Source organism: Melitaea cinxia, chromosome 7, assembly GCF_905220565.1.
Source record: "Melitaea cinxia chromosome 7, ilMelCinx1.1, whole genome shotgun sequence".
Taxonomy (NCBI): domain Eukaryota; kingdom Metazoa; phylum Arthropoda; class Insecta; order Lepidoptera; family Nymphalidae; genus Melitaea; species Melitaea cinxia.
The window spans coordinates 16,581,370-16,606,962 of NC_059400.1; the positions used below are offsets into that span (position 1 = coordinate 16,581,370).

Genomic DNA, 25,593 nt, shown 5'->3' on the forward strand with positions numbered 1-25,593 from the left:
CTAAACATAAAAAAGAAACAACTTATGCAGTGTTTTCTGTAATGTTATCATTTTAGCGAAGAAAATTTTTTATTTATATAATATCATTTTTTGATGTAGGTAATAGAGAATTATAAAATATTCAAATTTAAATAACAACAAACATTATTTCACACAGACGTTTATCAAAAAATCTGGAAGAATAATGAAGCCCTATTTTTTTTCTATTTTTAACATTAATTAATCAGCCTGTTTATCTAATACCCCACTTTATCTTAAAAAATATAATAGGGTAAGGTACAATATATATATACAATATAACACGTATCAATAACATAGCTGGTTAAATATAATGACAACTTAAAAGATATAGAATAAAAAAAATATTATGCAAATATTTTATAAGTGATATGGTATAATAAGAATAAGAATAAAATATTAAAAATATATATTAAGCTTAGCTTTTAAGAATTAATTTCAAAATTAATTTTACTTATTACATACTTGAAAAGTTAAAAAAGTCGCCTTGTTTTATTAAGATAAGTTGTATTAAGTAAATACTAGTTTTTTTTTTTTTTTTTTCAAGATAGATCAATCTTATCAAATCTAAACAAAAATATTTAAGTATATTTACGATCGAAATATATTGTTTATCTTTTTGTCAATGAAAAATTGTTCGCAATAAAGTAGGTAAATAAAAAATTAGTTGAAAAAACTTACTCAATATTATGATTGTAGATTTTACACCTGAAAATAAAACAATATCTTAAATCCCTCACCTGGCTATAGTCAGGAAATCTATTTATCACCAATAAAACATACTGCGATTCTTTTACTAAGTATAACACATATTTTACATGAAATTTAAATATGAAAACACAAATAAAGGTTTGTTAGAAAAAATTTAGGCCGATTTCGTCGCAAAATGAGATAATTCACAACCGTATTTGATGAAAACAATTCGTGCAAAATATCAAAAGGTCATCGAACCGAAAGATACGAGGTAAATCGATCAACTCACCGGTATGGCTGATACCTGCGCAGTATTGGGAAAATAAACAAAAATAAATTACTTTATCAATATAACAGTTCAGATGTACACTTATTTACTTATTAGATTTGTTATTAACATTTTTGTTTGATGATAAACACTTTATTAAAAATACTGAACTTGGATATTGACATTGACATTTGAACATCGGACAGGGTCGTAACTATGGAGTGTAGTCATAACATAAAAAATAAAAACATTGTCAACAACACATGAGATATGTACCTACCTTAGATATTTAGCATTTTAACTATTTTTGTTCCCACTTATTTTAAAGTTATCAAAAATATAACAAACAACTTGCTAAATATCTAACGATTCATTATTTCACTTTCACTACATAAATTTAAAACTTTTTTATAGTTTATTTGTAAGGCCATTATTATCATGGCAATTGGAGTTCGTACTACATAACATTAGATGAAACGATAATAAGAACTTTGACCGTAACACAACGCACTCGGCGTGCGATGTCAAGTAAGTGTTTCGAAGAGGTATTCTGCTCTTCTAGAATATTCAATCTAAATGATGAAACCCGTGGTAAACAGGATATGATGGTCAAAGAAATAAGAAGTATTAACAAATACACAGCTATATTATAGAATAATCACGAGGCGACAACAAAGATATCAATCCTTCTATTTGTTACTTTCTATGAGTAACGATCGCTATCGGGTGTACATGATCATGATAACAACCAGGAAAGGCGGCTTAACGTGCTATCCGAGGCACGGTGGGGAGACCCACAGACTGCACAAACACCCAAACCTCGGCCAGTACCAGGCCTCTCTATGGCCAATACAAATGTTTGTCATGTGCGGGGATCGACCCCGCAATAGCCACAAACCAGTGCTGTGACCGTTTATTTTATTTTTACTTTTTTAACAATAAATACAGTTAAGATTGAAATATCAAATAAGCAATTCAATGATTAAATTCATTTTTTTTTCACACAAAATTGTTTCAACAACATGAAAATCGCGATGGTAATATTTTTGCCTATGGAGTTAGTGTTCGTATTCAATAGATTTATTGAGGTAGTGCACAGCAGGAAATACCTTGCCTAAACATTTGGAGCAGTTGCATTGGGGAAGTACTTGAACCTTACAAAAGATCACATCTAAATAATACTGGTCTCAAGTAGTGTTATGTTCCTTTGGTGAGTAAGGTGGTCAGAGCCCCTGGAGTGGATCGGTAGTAGGATCGGCAACGCGGTTGCGATGCTGCTGGGTGTGCAGGTGTAATAGGTAACACTATCCTCTCACCATCAGGTGAACCGTACCCGTGTTTGCCACTGACTTGATTTAGTCAAAAAAAAAATTGGATTATAAAACCATTACAAACGTGAATATATTAAAGTCATTAAAAAAAAGTCATTTATGTGAGAAACATTTTATTTGCAGTTGTAAAAACTGTACAAATCTTAACAAACTTATAAATTATCATCTATTATGGACCTTCCATGGCACTGCTGATGACAAAAGCCACACAAACGTCGCACTTAGACTACATAGAATTTACACTCTCAATTCCTATAATAACATCAGTCAAATGATTTTCCTCGAAGGCAGATTGAAGGTAGTCTAAGAAAAATATCTTATGGCTTTTGACTTCATTATTGCTTTTTAAAGAACTTTCACTAACTGTTACACTGCGTACCTTTAAAAAGTATACAATTATATTAGAAACGGGAGACTTCGATTATATTTAGTTATTTATAAAATAATCCCAAGGTTTTTTTCTTATTTCTACAATGGTATATGTGAAGATGATTATGTATATACCCGAAGCACCATTTTTGACACATTTTTTTGTTATTTATTTTGTTTGAGTACAGTAACATGATTTGGTCAATTTATACAAGATATTTTTCCATTAAATAATAATTTTTATAGGTTTTTATTTTTATTCTCTACACTTTTTATGTTTCATATTAATTTGTATAATAAATCAGAATAAAATTTAAATAGTTGAAAAACATCTATATTTCGTTATTCATAAGAACATGTCTAATAAATATTAGTAATCAGTTCACTAAAGGTTAAAAAAAACAATAAGTAAAATTAATAATGTCTACTTAAAAAAAAGCAAGTTTACAGATAAAATATATATTCGATTAAATTACTTGCTATGATAAAATAATTGTTTCAACAATAAAAGGTCAACAACTAAAAACTATTTATGTACACTAGAACTAAACATGGTTCAGGAAAAAATATGAATTTGAAAAAGAAATAGTAAAATTTGTTCGAAAAAAAAAGGTGTATGTCATACACAGATAATGAATAATCTACAGTAGAATGTTAAGGAATAAATACTGGATAGATTATATATTATACAAACAAACAGTCAAACAAGTTCAAATGCAACCCGACAACGTTATCAAGTGAATAAAATGCAATCAGAATCATATTATTTAAAAAAAAATGACATAAATCATAAGAAAACAAATAATCTCTTTTCATAATATTTCAAATTTTAATTTCAATATAGGATAATTAACTAATTTAATTAAATACTATTCTTCTATTGGGAATAAATATATCGAATTTAGATTTTTGGAAGAATTAGATTTCAGAGAATATGATATTTATCTTTATATATATGACATAAATTTAAGGTCACTTTCCTTTAGTATATGTAGTTTAACAATGAGCAATTTTAGATATTTTTTTTTACAATACAATACTTTATAAAATTCATCAAAAATATACAATACATAAAGATTACTAACGCCCAAGATATGTGGTTTACTAGTAATTTTATAAAACAGAAGCACATCCCGAGACAAAATTGCAATAAACAATGGCAACACCAAATTAATACATTGTTAATACTCTGTGGTACGTAGCGCTGTCACATGAAAAGATTGGATAAATTGATAGTGGGGGGGTTAAGATTCGTTGTGATACAACATATAATAAATAATATATATCTAACAACGCTCAACGACTATACTAAAATTATTAAACAGTGCGCAAAGTGTCTTGAACGTTGTGAAGATTATTGAAAACGAAATGAACTGAGGATGAGGATTTTGGAATATTCAGAACACTTTGCGCGTTTCGCCCCATATGATCGAGTTGAGGGTTTGCTCGTGTTTATACAAAGAGCGTCCGCGCTATAGAACTAGTATAGCGACGTCAGAGGCTGTGTTGCTCAAATAGGCCGCGTGAAGTTCGCTGGGAACATTCCCTTCTCATTGGTCGATTCCTTTATTCCCATTAGCCAGCCCTCCTCCTGATGACAAAATTGAATCGATTACGACTGGAATGTACAGACATTGAAGGATTACAAGTTCTACGGAATTGTAAATCTGGTCCTACAGCAAAAGCGAAATAGCAGACTATAGCTATTTCGAAATAAAAAAAAATTAAAGACAACATTCAAATACATAAAAGAACAATTGTGTCCTTTTTAACCGACTTCCAAAAAAGGAGGAGGTTCTCAATTCGACTGTATTTTTTTTTTTTTTTTTTTTTTTTATGTATGTTACATCAGAACTTTTGACCAGGTAGACCGATTTCGACAAATTTTGTTTTAATCGAAAGGTGGTGTGTGCCGATTGGTCCCATTTAAATTTATTTGAGATCTAACAACTACTTTTCGAATTATATCTAATAATGCGTTTTTACTTGACGCTTTTTTCGTCGACCTACGTTGTATTATACCACATAACTTTCTACTGGGTGTACCGATTTTGATAATTCTTTTTTTGTTGGAAAGGAGATATCCCTAGTTTGGTACCATGATAAGGAAACCAGGATCTGATGATGGGATCCCAGAGAAATCGAGAGAAACTCTTGAAAATCCGCAATAACTTTTTACTGGGTGTATCGATTTTGATAATTTTTACTTTAATCGAAAGCTGATGTTTATCATGTGGTCACATATAAATTTTATCGAGATCTGATGACTACTTTTTGATTAATCTTTGATAACGCGTATTTACTTGTCATTATTTTCGTCACCTTACGTTGTATTATACCTCATAACTTTTTACTGGGTGCACCGATTTTGACGTTTCTTATATAAATTAAAAGCTACTATTCGTCACGTGGTCCCATTCAAATTTAATTGAGATTTAATTCGTAATTTGTGAGTTATATCTAATATTGCGTATTTACTTGACGGTTTTTTCGTCACCCTACGTTGTATTATACGTTATATCTTTTTACTGGGTGCACTGATTTTGATCTTTTTTGTATAAATCAAAAGCTAATACTTGTCATGTCGTCCGTTTTAAATATGATTGAGATATAATGAGCAATTTTTGAGTAATCTTTGATGACACGTATTTACATGACGATGTTAAGACGACTGTGGTCATGTTCAATACTTTGCCACAACGCCATCTATCAAAATGTTATGAAATTACTTCGTTCACTATCGATCAAATTACAATATTCCACTAGAGTAAAGAGTAGCAGTTTATTCGTTATAAATATATTTGAGCTTTTAATTTTTGAGTTATTGCTAATACTGGGTATTTACTTGGCTATTTTACGTCGACCAAAGTTATATTAACCTCATTACTATTTTACTGGGTGGACCGATATCGATGATTCTTTTTTTAATCGATAGGTGGTGCTTGTCATGTGGTCTCATTTAAATATAATTGAGATTTGACTCGAACTTTTTGAGCTATATCTGATATGGCGTATTTACTTGACTGTTTTTGGAGTTTTCTCCTTAAGAATCGATTTTCATTTAAGGCCCCGGAATGAAAAAATTGAACAGTAAAATCTACTGAACGAATGACCTTGTTAGAGATGGCGTTCAGACGTTTTCTAATAACGCAATTAGGTTCCGATAGATAGCGTTATTGCATTCATTTATTTACAATTTGATATAGTAATAATATATTTCTTAGACTAGTAAGCCTTTTTGTGCCTATTTAGACAGTTGATCTGAAGGGGTAAACTCCAGTCGTGCATCGGAGCTGTGTGAAAACATGAACATTACATATTTTTAATAAAAAAGACATAAACCGTAATTCAATATAAATCCGCTTCAATTAAAAAACCCGCCGTATTAAGCGATGTCAGCGCTTCGCGCGAATCGACGACGGGCCTTTTATGAAATTTCTGCCTACAATCGCTAACAAAATGTTAGAAATAACAGTAGAACATTATATAATTCTACAATTTTATAATGTCGCGTTATATGGAATACGAACAAAGTATTACTATTTTTTCGTCGATCTACGTTGTATTACTCTTCGATGTAATTGAAGTCGGTTTTTTTTTTCGTTTGCGAGCAAACACAATTATCACTAAAGTAATGAAATGATTGCACTGTGTTTTTAATAAACGTTGAAACAGAATTACAACGCACACGTACGCGAGCAGAAGTGCGTGAGTTAGAGTACAAGTGTGTACGTATAGTAAAGATGTGTGGATTTACTAGCATTGTATTTCATGCAAGAAATTTACTAATTTTATGATAAAATACATGTTCTTTTCTTCAGAATCCGTATGGAATATAAATGATAGCACTACATTAACTATAATAAATTCGATTTGAACTTGTTAGGGTGCGAGTGTTAATACATGTTTAGAGTGTGGACATACATACGTGTGTGCTTGTGTGTGTGCGTATGCGCATGTGAGTGTCTGCTCATTTGTATGCGTGTGTGTATTCTTATAATAATTAAAACGGTTTACACCAGTTACATTAAGTGTGTATTTGTGTGTGTGTGTGTGTGTGTGTGTGTGTGTGTGCGCGCACCTGCTCGTCGGGGTCGTCGTACTCGACGACGCGGATGACGTCGCCCACCTCGAAGGAGAGCTCGTCGCTGTCCTCGCGCGTGTAGCGGTAGGTGGCGCGCACGCGGTACAGCGCGCCGGCCGGCAGCCCCGCCAGCGTGGCCCCTGCGGACGGCGCGGTCACTGGCTTGGACACTGGCGCGCGGCTCGCTCGACGGCGAGCGGTCCTACCCCCAACCCCCCCAGGAGCTCTGGTCACCTTACTCACCACAGGAACACAATACTGCACCTTCTGTACGATCGAGGCACTTCCCCAGTCGGGCATCCCCAGTCAACAATATAATTTACTCAGTTAACTAGTCTCGATTTATTAGTTTTACTAATTTCATGTTTGACGAAGTCAACAGTCGTGGATCCATCCCTACTTAAAAAACATATTTGTCTAAATTTTAGACCGTACAGACATTATGTGATGCTTGTTTCCTGACCTCCCTAAATAGGACTCTTTTCAAACTGAGGAGGATGAGGGGGGCTAAGTGTAAGATGTTTATATAAGTTTACGTTTGAATATTTATTATAATAGTATTTTATGTACTGTTAGTAAATAACCATGTCAAAAAAACTTGAAAGCAAAGCATTGGAAAAAAAATCAAGCCATTCAACAAATAAATATTTACAACATAATCTGCTGCCTGTAAACAAATATACAATAATTACATACATATAATACATATATACAAATGGTATGGATGTGGTATACATAATATTTATATACATACTTTTAATTTTACATAATCAGTAAACAAAAATGACTAACATTGTGTCTGTCTCACCTACTGACAAAATATTTTCGAAAAAAATAGCTATTTTATTCAAAGAAACCGATAAATTAATAGAATTGAGCATGTTAACTTTTTTGTCTACTTTTTCAAAAAATTCGTTTAGAAACAAAAATTTAAAAAAAAGATACCAAAAGGTCAATTTTTGAAAAAGTTTGGCTAATTGAAAAAAAAAACTATTTTTGAAAAATTCATTACTTTTTGGGTTGGATAAAAATGTTTTGCAAATAGTAGAAAACGGGGTCGGGCTCAAAGGTCGATTTGGCATGGAATACTTACCCCATATATATGTTTAATTATATTCTAAACTACCTAAAAGCGCCAAAAACAGGTTGTATTGTATTTGAACCTCTTTTAAATTTTTATTTTCGTTATTGCAATATATAGGCTAGTACTTTAAAATATTTACTTATCATAATTCTAAATAGTTTTACGACTCAGAGACAGAAAAAGAAATGACAAGAAAAAATACTTTTATATCACGGAACTTAAATTTTTAATCGTTTATTTATTTATTTTAATTAATTGTTAAAAATGGAAAATGTACTTTGTATTACAAGAAACATTTGAAATACAAATATGTGTTGCTACTAGCCCAATTTAAAGTAATTTTACCGAACAAATTTTTAAAGCTAGCTCAATTCAATTACACTCAATCTTTTTAAATTGTTTAACTTATTTAGAAGATGCCTGAACCGTAAATTTTACAGTCAATAAACTTATTTTTAATTGTTGAAAAAATTAATTTATAATCTCTCAAATTATATGATGAAATTTAGTCTGTGCTATTATTAATAAAAAAAGTATATTAATTTTTTATCTACATTCGAATTATTTTGATAGAGCAACACATATTTCTATTATCAAAGCCAATGTACACTACATATATATATAGTATACCCCATACCTTAACACATTTTCTACTTACCAACTGGTATATCGTAAACTTCTTCGTTCTTCATTTGATTATCTTTTTCTATATCTTTCTTATCGACATCTTTTTCTTTATCTATTTCCTTATCTTTATCTTGATCTTTTTGCTTTTCGTCGTTAACCTGTTTCTTTTCTTCGATGTTATTGTTGACTTTCTCTGGTGTTTCCGGCGACCCTGAGAGAAGTCGAGCTATTGGTTGCCTACATACTACGTCACACAGACTAACAAACTGGCAAAAATTTTACTTATTAAGAGCAGTGATTTCTAAACAGAGTCCAAGTTAATGACATTTTGCTATAAATTTGGCCACTGTAAAAATTAGAATTTCAATTTTTGATAGCAACAGGAAAGTAGATAAAATGTCATTTAGCAAATAGTGTACCGATTCAATTTTTCTTAGAATTTCAGCAATAATAAAGTTTATTTCATTTTTATTTTATTTAGGAAACAAACTCATAAAATCTCATAAAACTGATGCATAAACCAATCAAGTTTCCAATAGTAACCAATTCATCGATAAGCTAAAAAGTTTAGATTTATTGTTTTTTTTTTTTTTTAATTAATTGCCTTTTATGAATGAGGAATTAATGTTTAAGCGTGAAACATAAAAAAAGATTGGGAAACACTGTACAACCGTTTGAAATGGATAAAAAAATATAGAGCGCTTTTCTTCTTTAAAAGGTTAACTAAACCAAAATCAGGGTTCAATGTACCAACAAAATTTAGAACCGCTGTGAAACTCGAGAAAAACTTAAAAGTACGCTTTTGGAGGGTTCTTTGAAAATGTTCATACGCCAATCCTAGTAAAACCAAAAAAGCAATAGCGTCATCACTAACTGATGCTAGCTCAACAACTGTTTAAAACCGTTTCAACCTCGAGCATTTAACTTGGAGGGTGCTTTAAAAATGCTCATATATGAATAGCAAACCCACAATCATAATAGCGTAATCACTAATCGAATACTCTACGTACTACTTATGTAATCATTCTACTCACCGACAGGTATATCATACAAGTCCTCGACCTTCCTGTCGCTGGTGTCGTCCCGGGGGGAGTCTGGCACGGGGGGCGAGGGGCGGTCCCTCTGGGGGGTCGCGGGCGAAGGGGACTCTCTCGAGGGGGGGTTCTTCGCGAGGGAGTCCCTCGGGGGGGTCGAGGGCGCGCCGTTCAGCGCGGGGGAGGGCGGCGCTACACGCACACACACATTCATGCAAACACTGGCGATTGGCTTACGTGGGTAGTGACGTCACTGACCACATACATCGTGCGTGTGTACTGGTGACGTCATCGTCCACATGTAAATGATTGGTAATTCATAGTAATTGGATTATTTGAGTTTTGGTTGCATTTCTTTAATGTTAAGCCAATCTCCTGTATTGTTATGCAAACAAAAGGTTACTCAATTCCAAAATTTTATCAAAATATTATGTTACATGTTAGTAATCTAACTATTTTAATGGCTTGTTATTAATAATTTTAATACTTTTATCTTCATTGTCTCTATTTTTTAATTGAAAAAAATATTTTTCAAAGTAAACAGATCTTTTAAAAAAATCTTTTTTTGGTTAATGTAATAACCATTTACTGTAGTTAAAACAACGACAAAATAACACACACAACAAAAATAACGCTTCACAGCACAAACATAAACACACCAATATTAATTCAACAAGGCTCAGTGTGAGAAAACGATTGTGCGTTTGGAACCTTTGTTTGATTTGAAAGTTAACTAAACAGACGTACTACTATATAAATATACATAATCTCAAATAATTTTGGAAATGATGTATTAATATGATAAATTACTTGGAAAATTGTTTAAGTCATAGTGTACTAAAAATATTGGAATGTTTTTTTATACAACTAGTTCGGCAAAGAAGCGTACGGCTCACCCGATGGTAAGCGATTACCGCAATTTATAAAGGTCTGCAACACCAGAAGCATCGCAAGCGCCTTGCCGACCGCCCCAGATCCCCAATTCCCCCCAAAAGCTCTGGTCACTAATCCTCACCACCGGAACACAACACTGAGAGTATTATTTACATAGCTGTGATCTTCTGTAAGATCGAGGGAGTTCCCCTGTCGGGCTCCAGATTTCCAAAATCTAGAGCCCAAATCTAGAGCCCTTTACCTCAATTGTTATACATGCTATATTTATATGTTAAAGTACCAACAACCTAAAACATATTATCCTACTTATAATTCCAGAAATACCAAAGTTCCATACAAACATTAACTCCCCCTTTTTATGGTAGGAGTCTCCTAAACCCCTTTTCTAATCTCCTAACCGCTTATTAACAGACACGTTATGGACGGGTCACCTACGGACGCCATTTCTCTAAATTGTTTCATACTGTCTTTTAATAATATAAAATTATTAAACCTACCAAAAGCAATGTTACCAGTTCTATATGTTTAATTTCCAGTATTGCTAGAGTAAAATCAAACAAAGGTTCCTCAATGTGTATGTGTGGGTGTACTGTACTCACTCTGTAGAGTATCGGTGCCGCCGTTGGTTGCCGGTTTGATGGCTGGTTTCTTGTAGCTACCACGCTGGCTCTCAGTCGCTAGTTTGTCCGTGATCGCTTCCAGTTCCAAGAACACCTGAAGAGTAGACCATGGCTTGCGTGAATACATGCATATATTAGTTTTTTTTTTTAATATACAAGTGATATAACATCCACGGGCTTCATAACCCATGTCCTTTTTTATTCTAAAAACATGCAATTTTTATTTTTATTTTTTTTTTATTTCAAGGTAGGCGTTACTCAGCAACATCACTGTTCAAGTTACACTAACTTAATGTCTCCAAAAGAGACGTGAGTCCACCGACCGGTTCTTATTCTAATGTATGGTACAATTTATCCATGTTTTTTTTTTTTTTATTTATTTTTTCCTTATAATAATATACTTATATCTAGCTTAATCTTACATTATTTACATGCGTAAACGTTTTCTTAAAATATGTAAGTTAGACCACACATATTATACATATAATTTCTATGTTATTAAGGCACAAGATATATTTAATTTTGATCTGGGTTTCTGTCTTGGTGGGTCTATAACTGTCATCGTAGACACGTGATAGCAATCGTTACACATAGTAGGGGAATATACCCACCAACCCGTAGTGGAGCAGAATTGTGGATTAACAGAGGCCTATGTCCAATAGTGGGATGTGTAGGATGATAGGTGTAGGTAGAGCAACAGACTCTACTCACCTTGGAGCTCTCGGAGTGGAACAGCTGTTCAGCAGAGAACAGCGTCTGCAGGTTGTTGACGTAGAACAGCACGCGTGAGTCGTAGAGCGCGGGGAGTTCGTCGTGTAGCTCCGAGTTCAGGACCTCGTACGTGCGCTTGGCCTCCTCCAGCTGCTCCCTGCCCTTCGTTATCTGCAAAGGTTCGGATATTTATATTTTCATACATTTAAATATAAAAACGGGTGTGCTTTAGACCACACATCATTACAACCTATACAATCCACTGCTGGACATAGGCCTCCACAAGTTTACGCCAAAAATAACGTGAACTCATGTGTTTTGCCCATAGTCGCCACGCTGGGCAGGCGGGTTGGTGACCGCAGTACTGGCTTTGTCGCACCGAAGACGCTGCCGCCCGTCTTCGGCCTGTGTATTTCAAAGCCAGCAGTTGGATGGTTATCCCGCCATCGGTCGGCTTCTTAAGTTCCAAGGTGGTTGTGGAACCTTGTTATCCTTTAGTCGCCTCTTACGACACCCACGGGAAGAGAGGGGGTGGCTAAATTCTTTAGTGCCGTAGCCACACAGCACCTTTAGACCACACGACTGAAGTAAAACCTTCTTTAGCTCCATCTAACTTTATATCTCTCTCTCTCAACTTCCATTCGCCTCGCCCAATCACACTTTTCCTAACGCTCTCGTCACTCATTCAGAATCTTAATCCCCAAGTCGACCGTGCGTAAAGAAGTTTTACTTCAAAATGTACAAAAATATCACATGTATAATTGAAGGAACAAAAAGAAGATCTCTAAAAGAGATCTCTTTTCTGTCCTTCAATTAGTTCGTCATATGCTTACAATTATTAGCCTTGTCTTGCTACATTGGCAATTATTGCCTGACGATCTCCAAGTATTTTAGTGGATTAGGATTTTTTTGACGCTGATAAATCGTTTCAAAGGAATTCATTTTGACTGAAATTTCAAATTATAGACGTGTTATATTAGAAAATGTTATAAATTAATTAATTATTAAAATAAATTACATTAAACTAAAAAACCTTAAGTAAAACTAAAAAATATTATTAAAAGGAGTCCCTTTAGGCAAGGTTCCGAAGATACTGGCAGCGTTTCCCCTATGAATAGCTAGACTAATTCTTTGTGCGAAGTAGCTGCCAGCTCTTCGGTCTCCTGTGACGTCGAATAACCTTTTTGCTATTTCAAAATGTTATTCCCTCTAGCATGTGACGTTTAATAGTACCTATAGGTACCTGCTTTCTGCTCCGGGGGTTGTGGGTTCGATTCCCACCCTGAGTCTGGGTGTAATGTATATATTTATTTATATATTTATATATGTATTATTTATAAGTATGTTTCTCAAAAAAAATGTAGCTATACCAGTCGGCTGTTACCTATAACACAAGCATTAAGTTGCTTACTTTAGGGACAGACGACCGTGTGTGTATTGTGTAGATATTTATTTATTATTATTTATAGGTGGTGCCTAAGGTTTTAATTAAATGGTGATATTGTTTGTCTAATAATCTTGAGACAAAAGACGTTAGACCGCAGATAATAGACTGTAGTGAATTTATACATAAATTTAATATTTTAAGCACATGTGGTTCTGGATATTTGCGAATTAAGGAAACTCAGTGCGTAATCATAGAATTACAAAAATAAAAATATTTACCTTAACATCGTCCCGTCTTTTCGCTGCATTCGCCTGCAAATTCTGGAAACTATGCCTCTGGCTGTCATAGTCTACGAGTTTTCGGCCACGTTTTTCGATTTTTTTCTGAAAAAAACCGAAAACATATTTTATTATTAAATTTAACACATTTTAACCTACATAACATATTATGTATTTTATTTAAATTATTATTAAAAGATTGAAAACCAACATAAAGATTCCAATACATCTTAACTCAAAGTAAAATAACAATTATTGTATTTAAATACAAAATATCTGTTTGTTACGATTATTGATAGGCAAAACAATATATGTATATAAATTAAACGTTAAATTTAATAAGTTTACGTTTAAAACTTTAATAATATTAGTACAACGATTAAAAACGTGTTAGCCGCGCGTTTTCTGAGTATCATATCCCCAATATTTAGACAAATCGAGTTTATGCCTTTAACAACTTAACGGAGTTGTCACAAAGTTGTCACAACAATAGGCTTTAATGATTCAGGCTCGATTCCCGCTTCAGAAACTATTTAAATAGGTAAACATTTGTTACGAACAGAGTAATTACGTTTTTGATATGATTGACCACCGACATCATGGACCAAACTATTAAAAAGAAATTAATATTTAAAGCTTATTATTCGGTGCAGGATTATATTAATGATAAAGATGTATGGATTTAATGATGCTGTATTTTATGCAAGATATTACAAATTTAATTTTAAAAAAAAACACAATTCTTTTAAAAGAGTAATTTGCGAAGTTTCTTGGCGATTCTTCTTTACAGAATCTTCATTCCGAATTGTCGGTGGCTTCACTTTTAACAATATTTATTAAGTTAAGTCAAATATAATTTTAATTTGTCAAATTACGACCGAAAAGTGATTTTAAAGCCTATTTGAATAAAGTTATTTATAATTTTGTTGAGTATAAATAATGTGTAACTCACCCTAACTTCAGGGAACTGGTTCGTGTAAGTGTTGATCGGTATCAACACCTGATCTCCGAGCTTGTGCGAGAAGTCCTGCCAGAGCATCTCCATGTTCTGCGCTTGAACGTAGAGCAAATCGTGCCCGGACCAACTGCTTTCGTAAACCTCTGTGATCGCTTCCATTAGCGTCTTTGACGCTGTCTGAACCGCTGGAGAGGATGAAACCGATTTGAAAATTTCAGTAAGTTTCAAGTTACAAAGGCGGTAGGACAAAATCCTTTAGTGATTAAGGAATTAGATTTTCCGACAAAATATCACATAGCTCAATTTACTTCTCAAGTACTAGTCAGTAATTAAAAGGAGAATGCCCACCGCAGTATGGACTTTAGTTTCGCTTTGAAAAATTTTGTGCCATGATGATATTTACCACATTTTGTAGGTTCCTTAGTGTACATTTAATTAAAAAAAACGCTGTTTCTCTAGCTCGACGGGTATAATGAAAAAAAGTCACAACAAAAGTGGTTTTCTTATCCTTCTTTCATTTTGTATTTTTATTTACATTTGAAGTTTTAACTATCTGTAAATGTTTGAATATAATCTGAATGCAAGTAAGTTAATGCTTCAGTTTGCATATACTCTAGATTATTGAAGATATTTGACACAACAGAGATATTGACTTTCCCTTATACACAGGTTGATAACTTATGCACATGTTGTTTTAGAATTTGTGTTTTTAATCATTTAACTATGACCCAAGAAACCTACAAAAATATTTCAGATAAGACAGTGAGGCAATAAATAAAAAACAACTTGTGTATACAAAATCATTTTTTTTAACAAGTAAATACTACATTGTGCTATTCTTTGTAAGATAACTGACTTTGTTTTGAAATATAATTCTATAATAATAATTGGTATGAGGGGTATTTATTTGACACCTAGCAAACAGTCTTACAATCGTTTTGTAGATTAAACAATCAACAATTGGGATTGTGTTGTGTAAAACAAACAAATACTTTCATTTTGAAATATTTTAACAATTTAAATTATTCATTTTCAAATGAGAATTCATTAAATATGTCATCTAAAAACTGGGCCGGAGCAGTAACATCATTATATCTGCCCCACCCCAGGTACCACACCACACACATAACATGGGCACAACAACCTACAGTTCTGTTGCCCACAAGACAGCTGCAGCAATAACCTGATATAGCTTCGACACTATTGGCAACATTTTCATCTTTACTTATCAACAAATATGCATAATAAGTTCTGCCACCAATATGTCGAGACTTTATTCTCCCTCTCAGTAAGAAATGATTTGTGCCCAGAATAAGAGGAATATCTTCTTCAATTTCGTTATTAATTTCTATTGTGTAAGTGCCGTTTGTTCGTACGTGCTCACCGTAATATGAAGAAGCTTGCTTGAGCTGGTATGTCCCTAATGCAAATCTTTTCAAATCAGTTATGCTAAGTCTTGGGAACTGATCTAAATGTGGGTGGTGAGCATCAATGCTTACAAACGTAGCTCTTCGCCTATTATAATTTTCAATTCTTACAGTATTAGCAAGAACATTATCTATATGTAACCTATGTACCGCAATTGCCAAATATTCTGCTGCTTCTGGTATGTCTTCAATAAGTGGGTGCAATTTATTTGTTAAGGCACAGCCGTTCCGAAAATCGATCATTAAATGCTTAGCAGCTTTATTAAAAAACTCTTGGCGAAACAGTTTGAAGTCGCGTTTTAGACGACCATTGACCACTTCAACCACCCACCTACACATTGTTACACATCTCGACTTATTTGCTTGTTGTGTCGTAAGTTGATGCTCGCCTTCTGATAAAGACTCAGGCATATGAGCTTGATAGCCATATTCTATCAGTTCAGGTATTACATCCCTGAAACCTCTATCTAAAATAAAAATATCCCCCTCTCTAAAATATCTTCTCATTTCACCATTACTATTTCTAAATTCATTACTCATAATGGTAGCATCATTCACTGTCGCTCTATATGGACCTAAACAATCAAGGATATGGCCATCACAACAAACTATCATGAACGGCTTCACCAAATTAAGATGTTTATGTAAGCTGAAGGACTCTTTTTGAAATAAATAGTTGCTACTGCTTTGTACGTACACATATGTAGCATCACATATTACAATAGCGGGTCTCATTTCTGAAGAAGGATTAGGATTCCCGAACAGTCCTTCTGGAATTGTTTTATTCCTAGCTGCAACTTCTTCCACTGTCATGTGATTAAGGCCTAAATGTAAAGGAACCATCTGTTGGCTCATGCAGTTTCTTGCCTTATTCATATTTCTTTCTAAAGTGCTTCGGGGCATTTCAAATAAAGAACTGAGCCTTTCATTGCTATCACCGGTACGCAATTTGGCCAAATAAATACTTAATGCCACACTTGCAGAAGGCACTTCATTGTGCAGACTAGGCATTTCTGCTAAAAGTTCATGGAACTGAGCAGCTGTAACTCCAAGCCAATACTGGCAGAGATTGGGTGGCATCATATTTATGTTATTGAAATCCAACGTTCTTAAATTAATTCTCTCCATCATATTCAGCATGTGATCCATCTGTGATGCAGTAAAATCCCTAATATTAGATTGTAACTGCTCCCAACAATCATTTTCTAAATGGTATCTGCAGACACGAGCAGAAGATGGAATGTATAATCTATAGCGACATAATAACATTTCCTTCACTCCAGTTGGTACCAATAAACGTTCAACATTTTCACATCCTGAAAATATACAATGTCTTGAGGTTGCTGCAACACGTGAATAAGTTTGTGATATTATTCTAGCAGTTTCTTGACGTTGTGGGACCGAAATATGTGGAAGTGGAGGCGTCACAGGTATATGTGGTGGTTCTCTATTATCAGTTTCCTCATTGAAGGCTTCAATAGGTCTATTGGCATCTTGCCGCGTTTGTTTTTGAACATTTCTCCTAGCAGCAAGCCAGCATGCAGTACAAACTCTATTCAGATGAGAAACCTGAAATTAAAATATTTGTTAAGCAATATATTTATAAAAATTACTAGAACAACTAATATTTTCTAAAAATCTTATCTTAATATGTATGGGTATGCTTTGATAATCATAAAGAGTACATTTTTCACTAAACAAGGTTGTTTAAAAAGGGTGTGAAAAGATTATTATGGGGTCGGCAATGCGTCATCAGGTGGGCTGTATGCTTGTTTATTGTTGTTGATATTAAAAAGGAGACTGAATGTAAGTTTTAAAAAATCACATATAATCATAGTAAAAAAAATACACAAAAAATAATATGTACCAAATGAGGAAATGTCCAACTAATTATAACATTCCTTTCTGGGCTGTCTGGATGTACAAGATGAGTGCGGGCCCGCAGAATAGATATACCACAAGCAAAGCACACATTTCTATGTCCAGACACGGGCGATTGGGCTGGTACACCATCGGGTACTTGTTGTAGCATTCCAAAGCACTCCAAGCATATTCTACTATTAGAAGAAACCTAGAAAGAAATTAATATTCTTAATACTTAGTTTATTTTTAGCTACTAAGCTTATTACATATAAATACCTAACTCACTGATATTAATTGGATGGATTGGAGCCCAGCATAATTATCAATGTTTTTTACTATGTCCAAAATAAATACAGCACTAAGCATGCGCCATATTGTAATATAAAGGCTTTGTAAACTCCAATTAGTAGTTTCAGTTCCCTCTTCTAATGAAATAGTTGCCTCAGTCATAAAGTCTACGAGTTTTTTAATAATTGCGAGGCTGAATAGGTTATAAAAATATGTTAATACTTTTAACTTACCGGCGTTGGTGATACCCAGACACGAAGAATATTCACCATAGGCTCTGTTGCATCTTCCACCATGCGCCAGCGCTGGTGCGCCAATCTCATAGAGCAATTGATACACCGGCGAGTAACATCCATTGTCGTAGATAGGTATAGGTTTGGTTCACAAACACACCGAAAGTAAAGAGTCTCTGTCTCAAAAATATTTTCAATTTCTATAGTTCTAGGTGGAACACGAAGCTCAACTCGACAAAGAAAATAGAAAGAAAACAATAAAAAGCTCTGACACAATAACAAACGAACTTATTAGCACGAAAGTAGGTACGTCAGTAACAGTAAAACGAAATAGTTACACATTTGACTTATTTGATATCTTTTAAGTGAATATCGCATTATTGCCAGTTGTAGATCGATTATTGATTAATCGATTATGATTGACAAAACACTAAAACAGGATACTTTCAGATAGATTAATCAAATAAACTCATATTATTATCAAATAAAAATTGATTTTCTTTATTATTTAACATGTTATTATGAACTGCCAATTCGATATTTTAATAAAATAAATATAAGTGTATCGATTATATTTTGGTGAGTCGATTCGCTCGTACGAAAATTGCAATACTGAAGATTCAAATGTCAATAACAAAAAATACTTGGGAATTGCGAGTAAAACGGAAATGAATAAATTACTGCTTAATATGTGGATTCTTATCCGTCGAAGTTATGGCTAAGTATTTTACAATGGCTAGTGAAAATTAAAAACTTAGTTTTTAATATTAATTTGGTTTAGGCACAACGACGTGGAAGGAGGAAACCACCTATGGGCATTCCCCTTTATTTATCTTATCAAGGAGCCTCATTAGGATTATCGAAGACATAAAGTAAATTGGTTTTATGAATAATTTTTGTTTTTAGGTGTCTCTTATCGAAGTGAACATTTTAATATACTTAAAGAGTAATAATAACTTTAATTCAAACAAAACGTATAATCCACAATATGCATCTATTGTAGTAGTCTGCACTGTTAAATTAAAATTTAAAAAAGGGCTAAATATATATAACATAGCTCTCACATTTATTTTTGGGTAATAGCTAGAAGAAAAATACGTTTATTTTCGGCGAAATTTACAGCAATATAACGAGGTGTTTGTTTGAATGCGCTAGTTTCAGTTACTACTGATTCGAAATGAAAAATCCTTTGTGTAAGATCAAGCGAAGAAGGCTATAGGTTATATTACATTTTAGTACATTTTCTTTTGCATTGAAAGCGGTGGGGTTATTGCGGGGCACAGATAATTCATTTTATATAAACACACCTCTTATGCATCGTATGTAATTGTTGAATTCCTTCTGCAGTCTCGTCGCTTGCTGGTGTTGGCGGTTGAAGTTCTGTAGGTGTTCCTCGAAGATATCATCCAATGTCCGATCTACTTTGCCCAGATTTTGGAGCAACTGGAAAAAACAAAAACAAATCGTAAATACAAACTAAATAAATGCTTTAGACTAAACTTCGAGAATGAGAAGAGAATTCGACAATTCGACACAGACTCAACCGTCCGGGCCGTGCTAAAAAATTTAGCATGATTGGGACTCAACGGATTATCGTTAGCACAACAGTCAGCTGCTATGACCACTGCACAAAACCACCACCACCTCTAATAATGTAGTTAAAAACACATGACCTCACGCCATTTTTGGCGCGAACTTGTGGACGCCTATGTGTGTGTGTGTAGTTAAATATTTGTTTAAGACATATTTATATTAAGGTAAACAACTTAACACACAGCTTTCGATATTCAAATTATAGTGATCAGAGCAAATGTGAATTTATTATGTCGCCTACGTGATTGTTAATTAATGAATTACTATGTTTAGTAGGGTTGAGCCTCAGCCGTTGTCCCGTTATGCGTTAAGAGTAAATCTCCATGTTTCCAACTTCGCAAAGTAAACGTCTCATTTCTAGGTTATATTATTTGCATAAATAACTAAATCCCATAAATTATTTTTCAATTTCCAGAAAATTAATTTAAAGCTTATATTAAAAATACTTTGGTAGCTAAAGAATATTATTCGAATCAAGATTATGTTAATGATTAAGAATGGGTTTAGTGGCGCTGTATTTCATGCAAGACGTGGCTAAATGTATAGTGATTGGGGCTGTATTTCATGCAAGACATGGCTAAATATATAGTCATTGACATATTTTTTATTGTGTCGATTCTTCTCTGCAGAATCTACATTTACGTATCAACGTTAGCTTTCCAATAACACACTACACTAATTTATTAAAAACAATTACAATTTCCATTTGTAAACAGACGATTCAATACAACTTTTAGCCAACTTGAATAAATAATTTGTTGATTTTGATTTTGATCAACCTTGTAATTGCAAATCAACAAACATTCAAACTAATACCGTGTTCTCATTCGGTAGCCCTAACAATTACTTATAGCTATGTACAGGAACGTTGTAATTATCATGTATTAGTTAGGAAAGGTGACACTTGCTGAAATGAGAGACAGTCGTTACGCCTACTTAGCACCGCATAGTGTGTATCTCGCGACGTAATAATGTTAAATAACTTACATAATATAACCTTTTATTGTATACGAAATTATAATAAATATTTATTTATATAATAATTTATGACATTCTTTAGTTGAATATAATATATTACATGTTATGTAATAATTTAAACAAATTTTAACTAATGTTACGTTAAATTATATTATCGGAGGGAATATCTTAGAATTAATTGTATCTTCTAAATAAGTTTTTGACATATCATTAGTAATATCACAATAATTGTCTTTTTTATTTGAATTTTGAAAATTGATTTTTTTTTTATTATTGTGTTACTCTTTTTTAATTTCTTTAATCATTTTCAGTTTCACCAGTATAAAATTCAAACCTAAAACGCCATTCCAAAATAAATGCTGGTACAATCCTGCATTTTTAAGTAGCCCAGCTGTAATTTGTGAACATTCAATTAACAAATATTGGCTTTTTTTGGTATTTTTGTGGTATTTGCGTAACATATGTTACTAAGGTAACGCAAACTGAGATAATATCCACATAAAACTGCTAAAAAGTAGTCATAACTTCAAATACTAAACTTCGCGAAATTTGCAATTAATAAATTTTTACTTATGTAAAGAATATTCAGCATGGATAGAGAAGTCAATTTTATTAAATATTTTTTTAGTAGGCAAAATAGTGACAGTTTTTCGGGTAACAGACGATTAATGTACATATACTGTGTGGCTACGGTACTAAAGAATATAGCCACCCCCTCTCTTCCCGTGGGTGTCGTAAGAGGCGACTAAGGGATAACACAGTTCCGCTACCACCTTGGAACTTAAAAAACCGACCGGTGGCGAGATAACCATCCAACTGCTGGCTTTGAAATACACAGGCCGAAGATGCGCAGCAGCGTCTTCGGTGCGACAAAGCCAGCCCTGCGGTCACCAACCCGCCTGCCCAGCGTGGTGACTATGGGCAAAACACATGAGTTCACGTTGTTTTTGGCGTGAACTTGTGGAGGCCTATGTCCAGCAGTGGACTGTATAGGCTGTAATAATGTACATATTTTTTTGTGGACGGTAATACCTTTAAGTAAGTATAAAAATATCCACTGTTCACATATGTGTCGATGTCGTAATTACAATATTATCCATTAATATTCATATCCTTTAAATAAAATTTGACAGTCACCTTAACAGTGAAACAAAAAAAAAAAACATCTATAAAGGACAATGACACGACAGTATTTGTACATTAGTATTCGATCGGAACTCTCATACGGTCGCAAGTGATAATATATTCAAAGCGAAGTTAGGAAACAATGCAGAGATTGTCGCAAGGTCGCTGGCAAACGCATGAGAGACCGCATTCTAAGGCACCGAGGTCGTCTGCTAAACTGGTATGGAACTGTTATAGCTTATATCTGAACCCCTTTTCGCACACCACGCATCCCTATTCCTATTAAAATTCCTAACTGATAGCCGTCAGTCCCAAGAATCCACTCATCAGTTTCGATCCTCTACATCCATTCCCGACGGTTGTCGCACCAAATAATCCTGTATTTTAATTTCATAATCATTTTTAAAAATCAAATACCCTCGATGCAATAGAACGCATGGCATAAACTCGAAATAGTGTATGTATAACAATATCTGTCTGATAAAAATGAATGATGCATATTTGTTTATCACCATCAAATTCCAAATCATCTGTCAGATGATACTTGTATTCGCAAACTGTGACCCCAAAGATTGTAGTTTATCACTAGGAGGTAAAACAACACCTTAGAGCCTGTTTAACTGCTATCAAAAGCTTATCAGTAACTTATCTCCGAGATAAAGCAACTGGTGAAGCAGGCAATAAAAAATTAGAACAAATATCTTCCACCATTTTTGTAGTCAAACATAAATACTTCCAGATTAGACCTAGCTCAGAGTAACTCTAGTAGAGAGTTATAGAGCAATCTAGTATTTATTGATAACATCCTTTTCTGCATGTTATCGCCTTGGAATTCCGATCAACAGACAACAATTGTTGGGCATTATCTTACATTTTAACCATTTTATTACAATGTCTTCATACATTGCAGGCTTATTTAATATAATATGAATTGATGCAAACATAGGTTAGTATTAGGATAAACTTAGTAAATAATATTATGTTGAATATATTCGCTTATGTTATATATATTAAATTTGTAATTGTCTTTTTATCCGTTTATTTTTTAACCGGCTTCCAAAAAAGATTCGATTGTATTTTTTATGTTTGTCACCTCAGAACTTTTCATTCGATTCAAATTTCGATTCAGACAAAATTCGATTTCAAGCGATTATTTGATTTTTTTAATCGAAAGACGGCGCGTGTCACGTGTTCCCATTTGATTTTAATTTAGACCTGACAAGAACTTTTCGAGTTATATCTAATAATGCACATTTACTTGACTATTTTTTCGTCGACCTACGTACGTTGTATTACTAGTCGATGTAATTGAAGTCGGGTCTTTTCGTTAGCGAGCAAACACAATTATTATTTATTACGCATTAAAAACATTCAAGTTCTTTGAGGACACTTTTTATCGACGACCTTGTAATCAATGTTATCTAGATAAACCTCCATTTTGGATAGATGTCATAGATTATAACAATGAGTACATAGTACGTAATTTAATAACAATCATCATTTTATGATGACCGTAGTGTAACGATCGTCAGTATTGCGTCCAGCGTGACGTCACGTCCGCAACAGTTTCCTTTCGTTTTCGATTGTCTTTGACCGAGGCTTCACGTTGCTATTGTTTCATGGCACTCGTCTTCGATTACAACGATATGTCGACGGTCTTGTTCGCTCTTATCACATACGTATCAAAGTTTATTTATCCTTAAACCAGTCATTGTTTCTACGCATAAGTGTGAAGTTTATTAACGTGATTAGTTTATCGATAATTTCGTATCGGTCGATTGACTTATCACGGGGTCATAATTTGATATTACTAATAGTTTTCTAATTTAAACGATTGTTATGACAGTGTTAACTTTAAGTCGTAAAATGAAAACGTAAAGAAATCTGAACATCGTTGTATGTTCCATTCGCATCCTAGCTGTATTTTTTTGAGATGTAACGAGAGTATGATTCGCCTGAAACTATTACCGTAGGTCTATGGACATCTGCAACACCATATATGAGTTTCGATTTACCGACCAAGCAAATGCGTACCTACCTAGATAATTGGTTCGACAATTTACATTCCTACGCCTCATAAATCTAATAATATAGTGAAAAAGGATATTAAGCATTATGTTCAAAATAACACGTCCTTTTCTAAACACTACATTTTTACTTCACCCGGAAACTTGCAAAACAACGGATAAGTCGAATTAATCGATATCGAAGTAATTTCTAAATTATGAAAAATATTGTTTATTAAGCAACGATGAAAGCAATTAATACTGAACTGGCGTGTAATACTGGTAGAGTAATTTAGTATTTTTTAATAGTTGTTACAGTTTATACAAAATTAGCTTTGACCGCATATAATCAAGAACACGATGTATTAACTAACACGTTAACTAACACGTAAAACGATTGCGTACAATGTAACACGCTAACATTGTGACGAAAATTTATTTTTCTAACCAATTAAACGTGATAAAATCTTTCTAGAATAAATTATTCTTAGGAGTTACCTTGTAGTGAATTTCCTTGTAGAGGTTACGTTTGCTTTGATGCATGACATACGACTTAACTATAATTTGAATATAAGTATATACAATTTTTAAAAGCAGTATGTTTTGAATGCACTACAACCAACAGAATTTGGTAATTTCATAATTTATGATGACGATACAAAAGTTATTTTAAAGTATGCTTGAATTAAGTAAATTTTGATTACAATTGATAAATTATATAAAAATCATCTAAACTCTTATTTACAATTCGCTATGAACAGATAATAACTAGACTATTACTTTAGCCAATTAAAGAAATATGAGCTAATGCAAATATTTGAATGACTTGGCGCTTTTTCGTAAGTGAAAGCTAGGGTAAGAAAAAATGAGGTAAATCATACAAATATCGTGTTGTGGACCCGCGAACAGGTTCAAAGTTCCGAATATCTGAAGGAGAAAGTGACATTTCGATCCGCAGAAACTGATTATATTTAATAATTTTGTATTATTTAATTTACTTCTTATTTTAATAACAATATATAAAACATTGATGAGTCAATAATGCTACTTGTTTTTTTTTTATATTTATTTATTTAATTAATTAATTATATCCTCTTTGGTTTTTAAATTCAGAAAAATTGTGGTATTAAAAAAAGTTTGACGATCTTGTCGCAGTGGTCGCAGCAATTGGCTGTTGCGTTAGCGATCACGTTGCAATTCCCAGTTATAATAAATATTTATCTAGATCATAAAGGTGTTTTTTGTGGTCTATGCATGTGTGTTGTTGGCCACCAATTCAAGAACACAACCTACTGGGGACAGTTGAGAGTGAGACGTTTATAATAAAACTAAAACTGTAAATATTTATTACAAATATAAGTATAGCTTTTTGTAAGTAATTTTTTTTTTTGTTACGTGTTTAGGTAGGTCATTCTCGCTTGGTTACATCTCTTTAATGTCAAGGTCAACTCTTAGATTGTCGTGAACCGAATTGCAGTAATCGTTCCCAGCAAATCGTTAACGGTCGATGAACTGAAGGAGACAAAACAATATACAGATTCCTCAGGATTCGAGTATGAAATTTTAATAAACACCTGTTATTATTTTAATTATTTGCACATTTTGTACCACACACGCTGTACCTATCTACAATATTCACAATCTAAAATATTTATCTCTAGAAAAAGAAAGTCGCAAAATTTGCGACGTCTACTGTGCCGAAAAAAAAGAATAAATATCGGACC

General features: G+C 33.3%; 2 protein-coding genes and 1 long non-coding RNA gene across 4 annotated transcripts in view; all 3 read right to left on the reverse strand.

The window, feature by feature from the left end:
* Positions 1 to 2,406: 2,406 nt before the first annotated feature.
* On the reverse strand, positions 2,407 to 6,885 carry LOC123655439. The gene is made up of 2 exons (XR_006743400.1): positions 6,761 to 6,885; positions 2,407 to 4,270 (listed from the first exon to the last, which is right to left on the reverse strand). It is a non-coding gene; the product is annotated as an uncharacterized LOC123655439 (long non-coding RNA).
* A 979-nt stretch (positions 6,886 to 7,864) lies between these two features.
* LOC123655437 (amphiphysin) overlaps positions 7,865 to 25,593 on the reverse strand; it is a 60,728-nt gene continuing 42,999 nt past the window's right edge. The window contains exons 2-8 of one of the 2 annotated variants that reach the window (XM_045591248.1): positions 19,475 to 19,610; positions 14,351 to 14,541; positions 13,399 to 13,503; positions 11,734 to 11,904; positions 11,002 to 11,116; positions 9,509 to 9,700; positions 7,922 to 8,685 (exon numbers count right to left, since the gene is read on the reverse strand). In XM_045591248.1, the coding sequence (XP_045447204.1) occupies positions 8,498 to 8,685; positions 9,509 to 9,700; positions 11,002 to 11,116; positions 11,734 to 11,904; positions 13,399 to 13,503; positions 14,351 to 14,541; positions 19,475 to 19,610 (1,098 nt within the window). In that variant the 3' untranslated portion in view covers positions 7,922 to 8,497. Of the gene's footprint in view, positions 8,686 to 9,508; positions 9,701 to 11,001; positions 11,117 to 11,733; positions 11,905 to 13,398; positions 13,504 to 14,350; positions 14,542 to 19,474; positions 19,611 to 25,593 lie in introns of both variants that reach the window. The other variant, XM_045591249.1, reaches the window with a different exon arrangement.
* Positions 17,591 to 18,329, reverse strand: LOC123655438. Its single transcript, XM_045591250.1, has 2 exons — positions 18,168 to 18,329; positions 17,591 to 17,854 (listed from the first exon to the last, which is right to left on the reverse strand). The coding sequence occupies exons 1-2, from the start codon at positions 18,288 to 18,290 to the stop codon at positions 17,615 to 17,617; spliced, it is 363 nt and encodes a 120-aa protein (XP_045447206.1). The 5' UTR covers positions 18,291 to 18,329; the 3' UTR covers positions 17,591 to 17,614.

What these genes read in the sequence shown, in the direction of transcription:
- LOC123655438 (XM_045591250.1), bottom strand. Translation starts at nt 18,290, where the DNA reads ATGGATGTTACTCGCCGGTGTATCAATTGCTCTATGAGATTGGCGCAC. An exon ending in TCTGGGTATCACCAACGCCG is followed by an intron (nt 17,855 to 18,167) that starts GTAAGTTAAAAG and finishes ATTTCTTTCTAG; the next exon opens with GTTTCTTCTAATAGTAGAAT.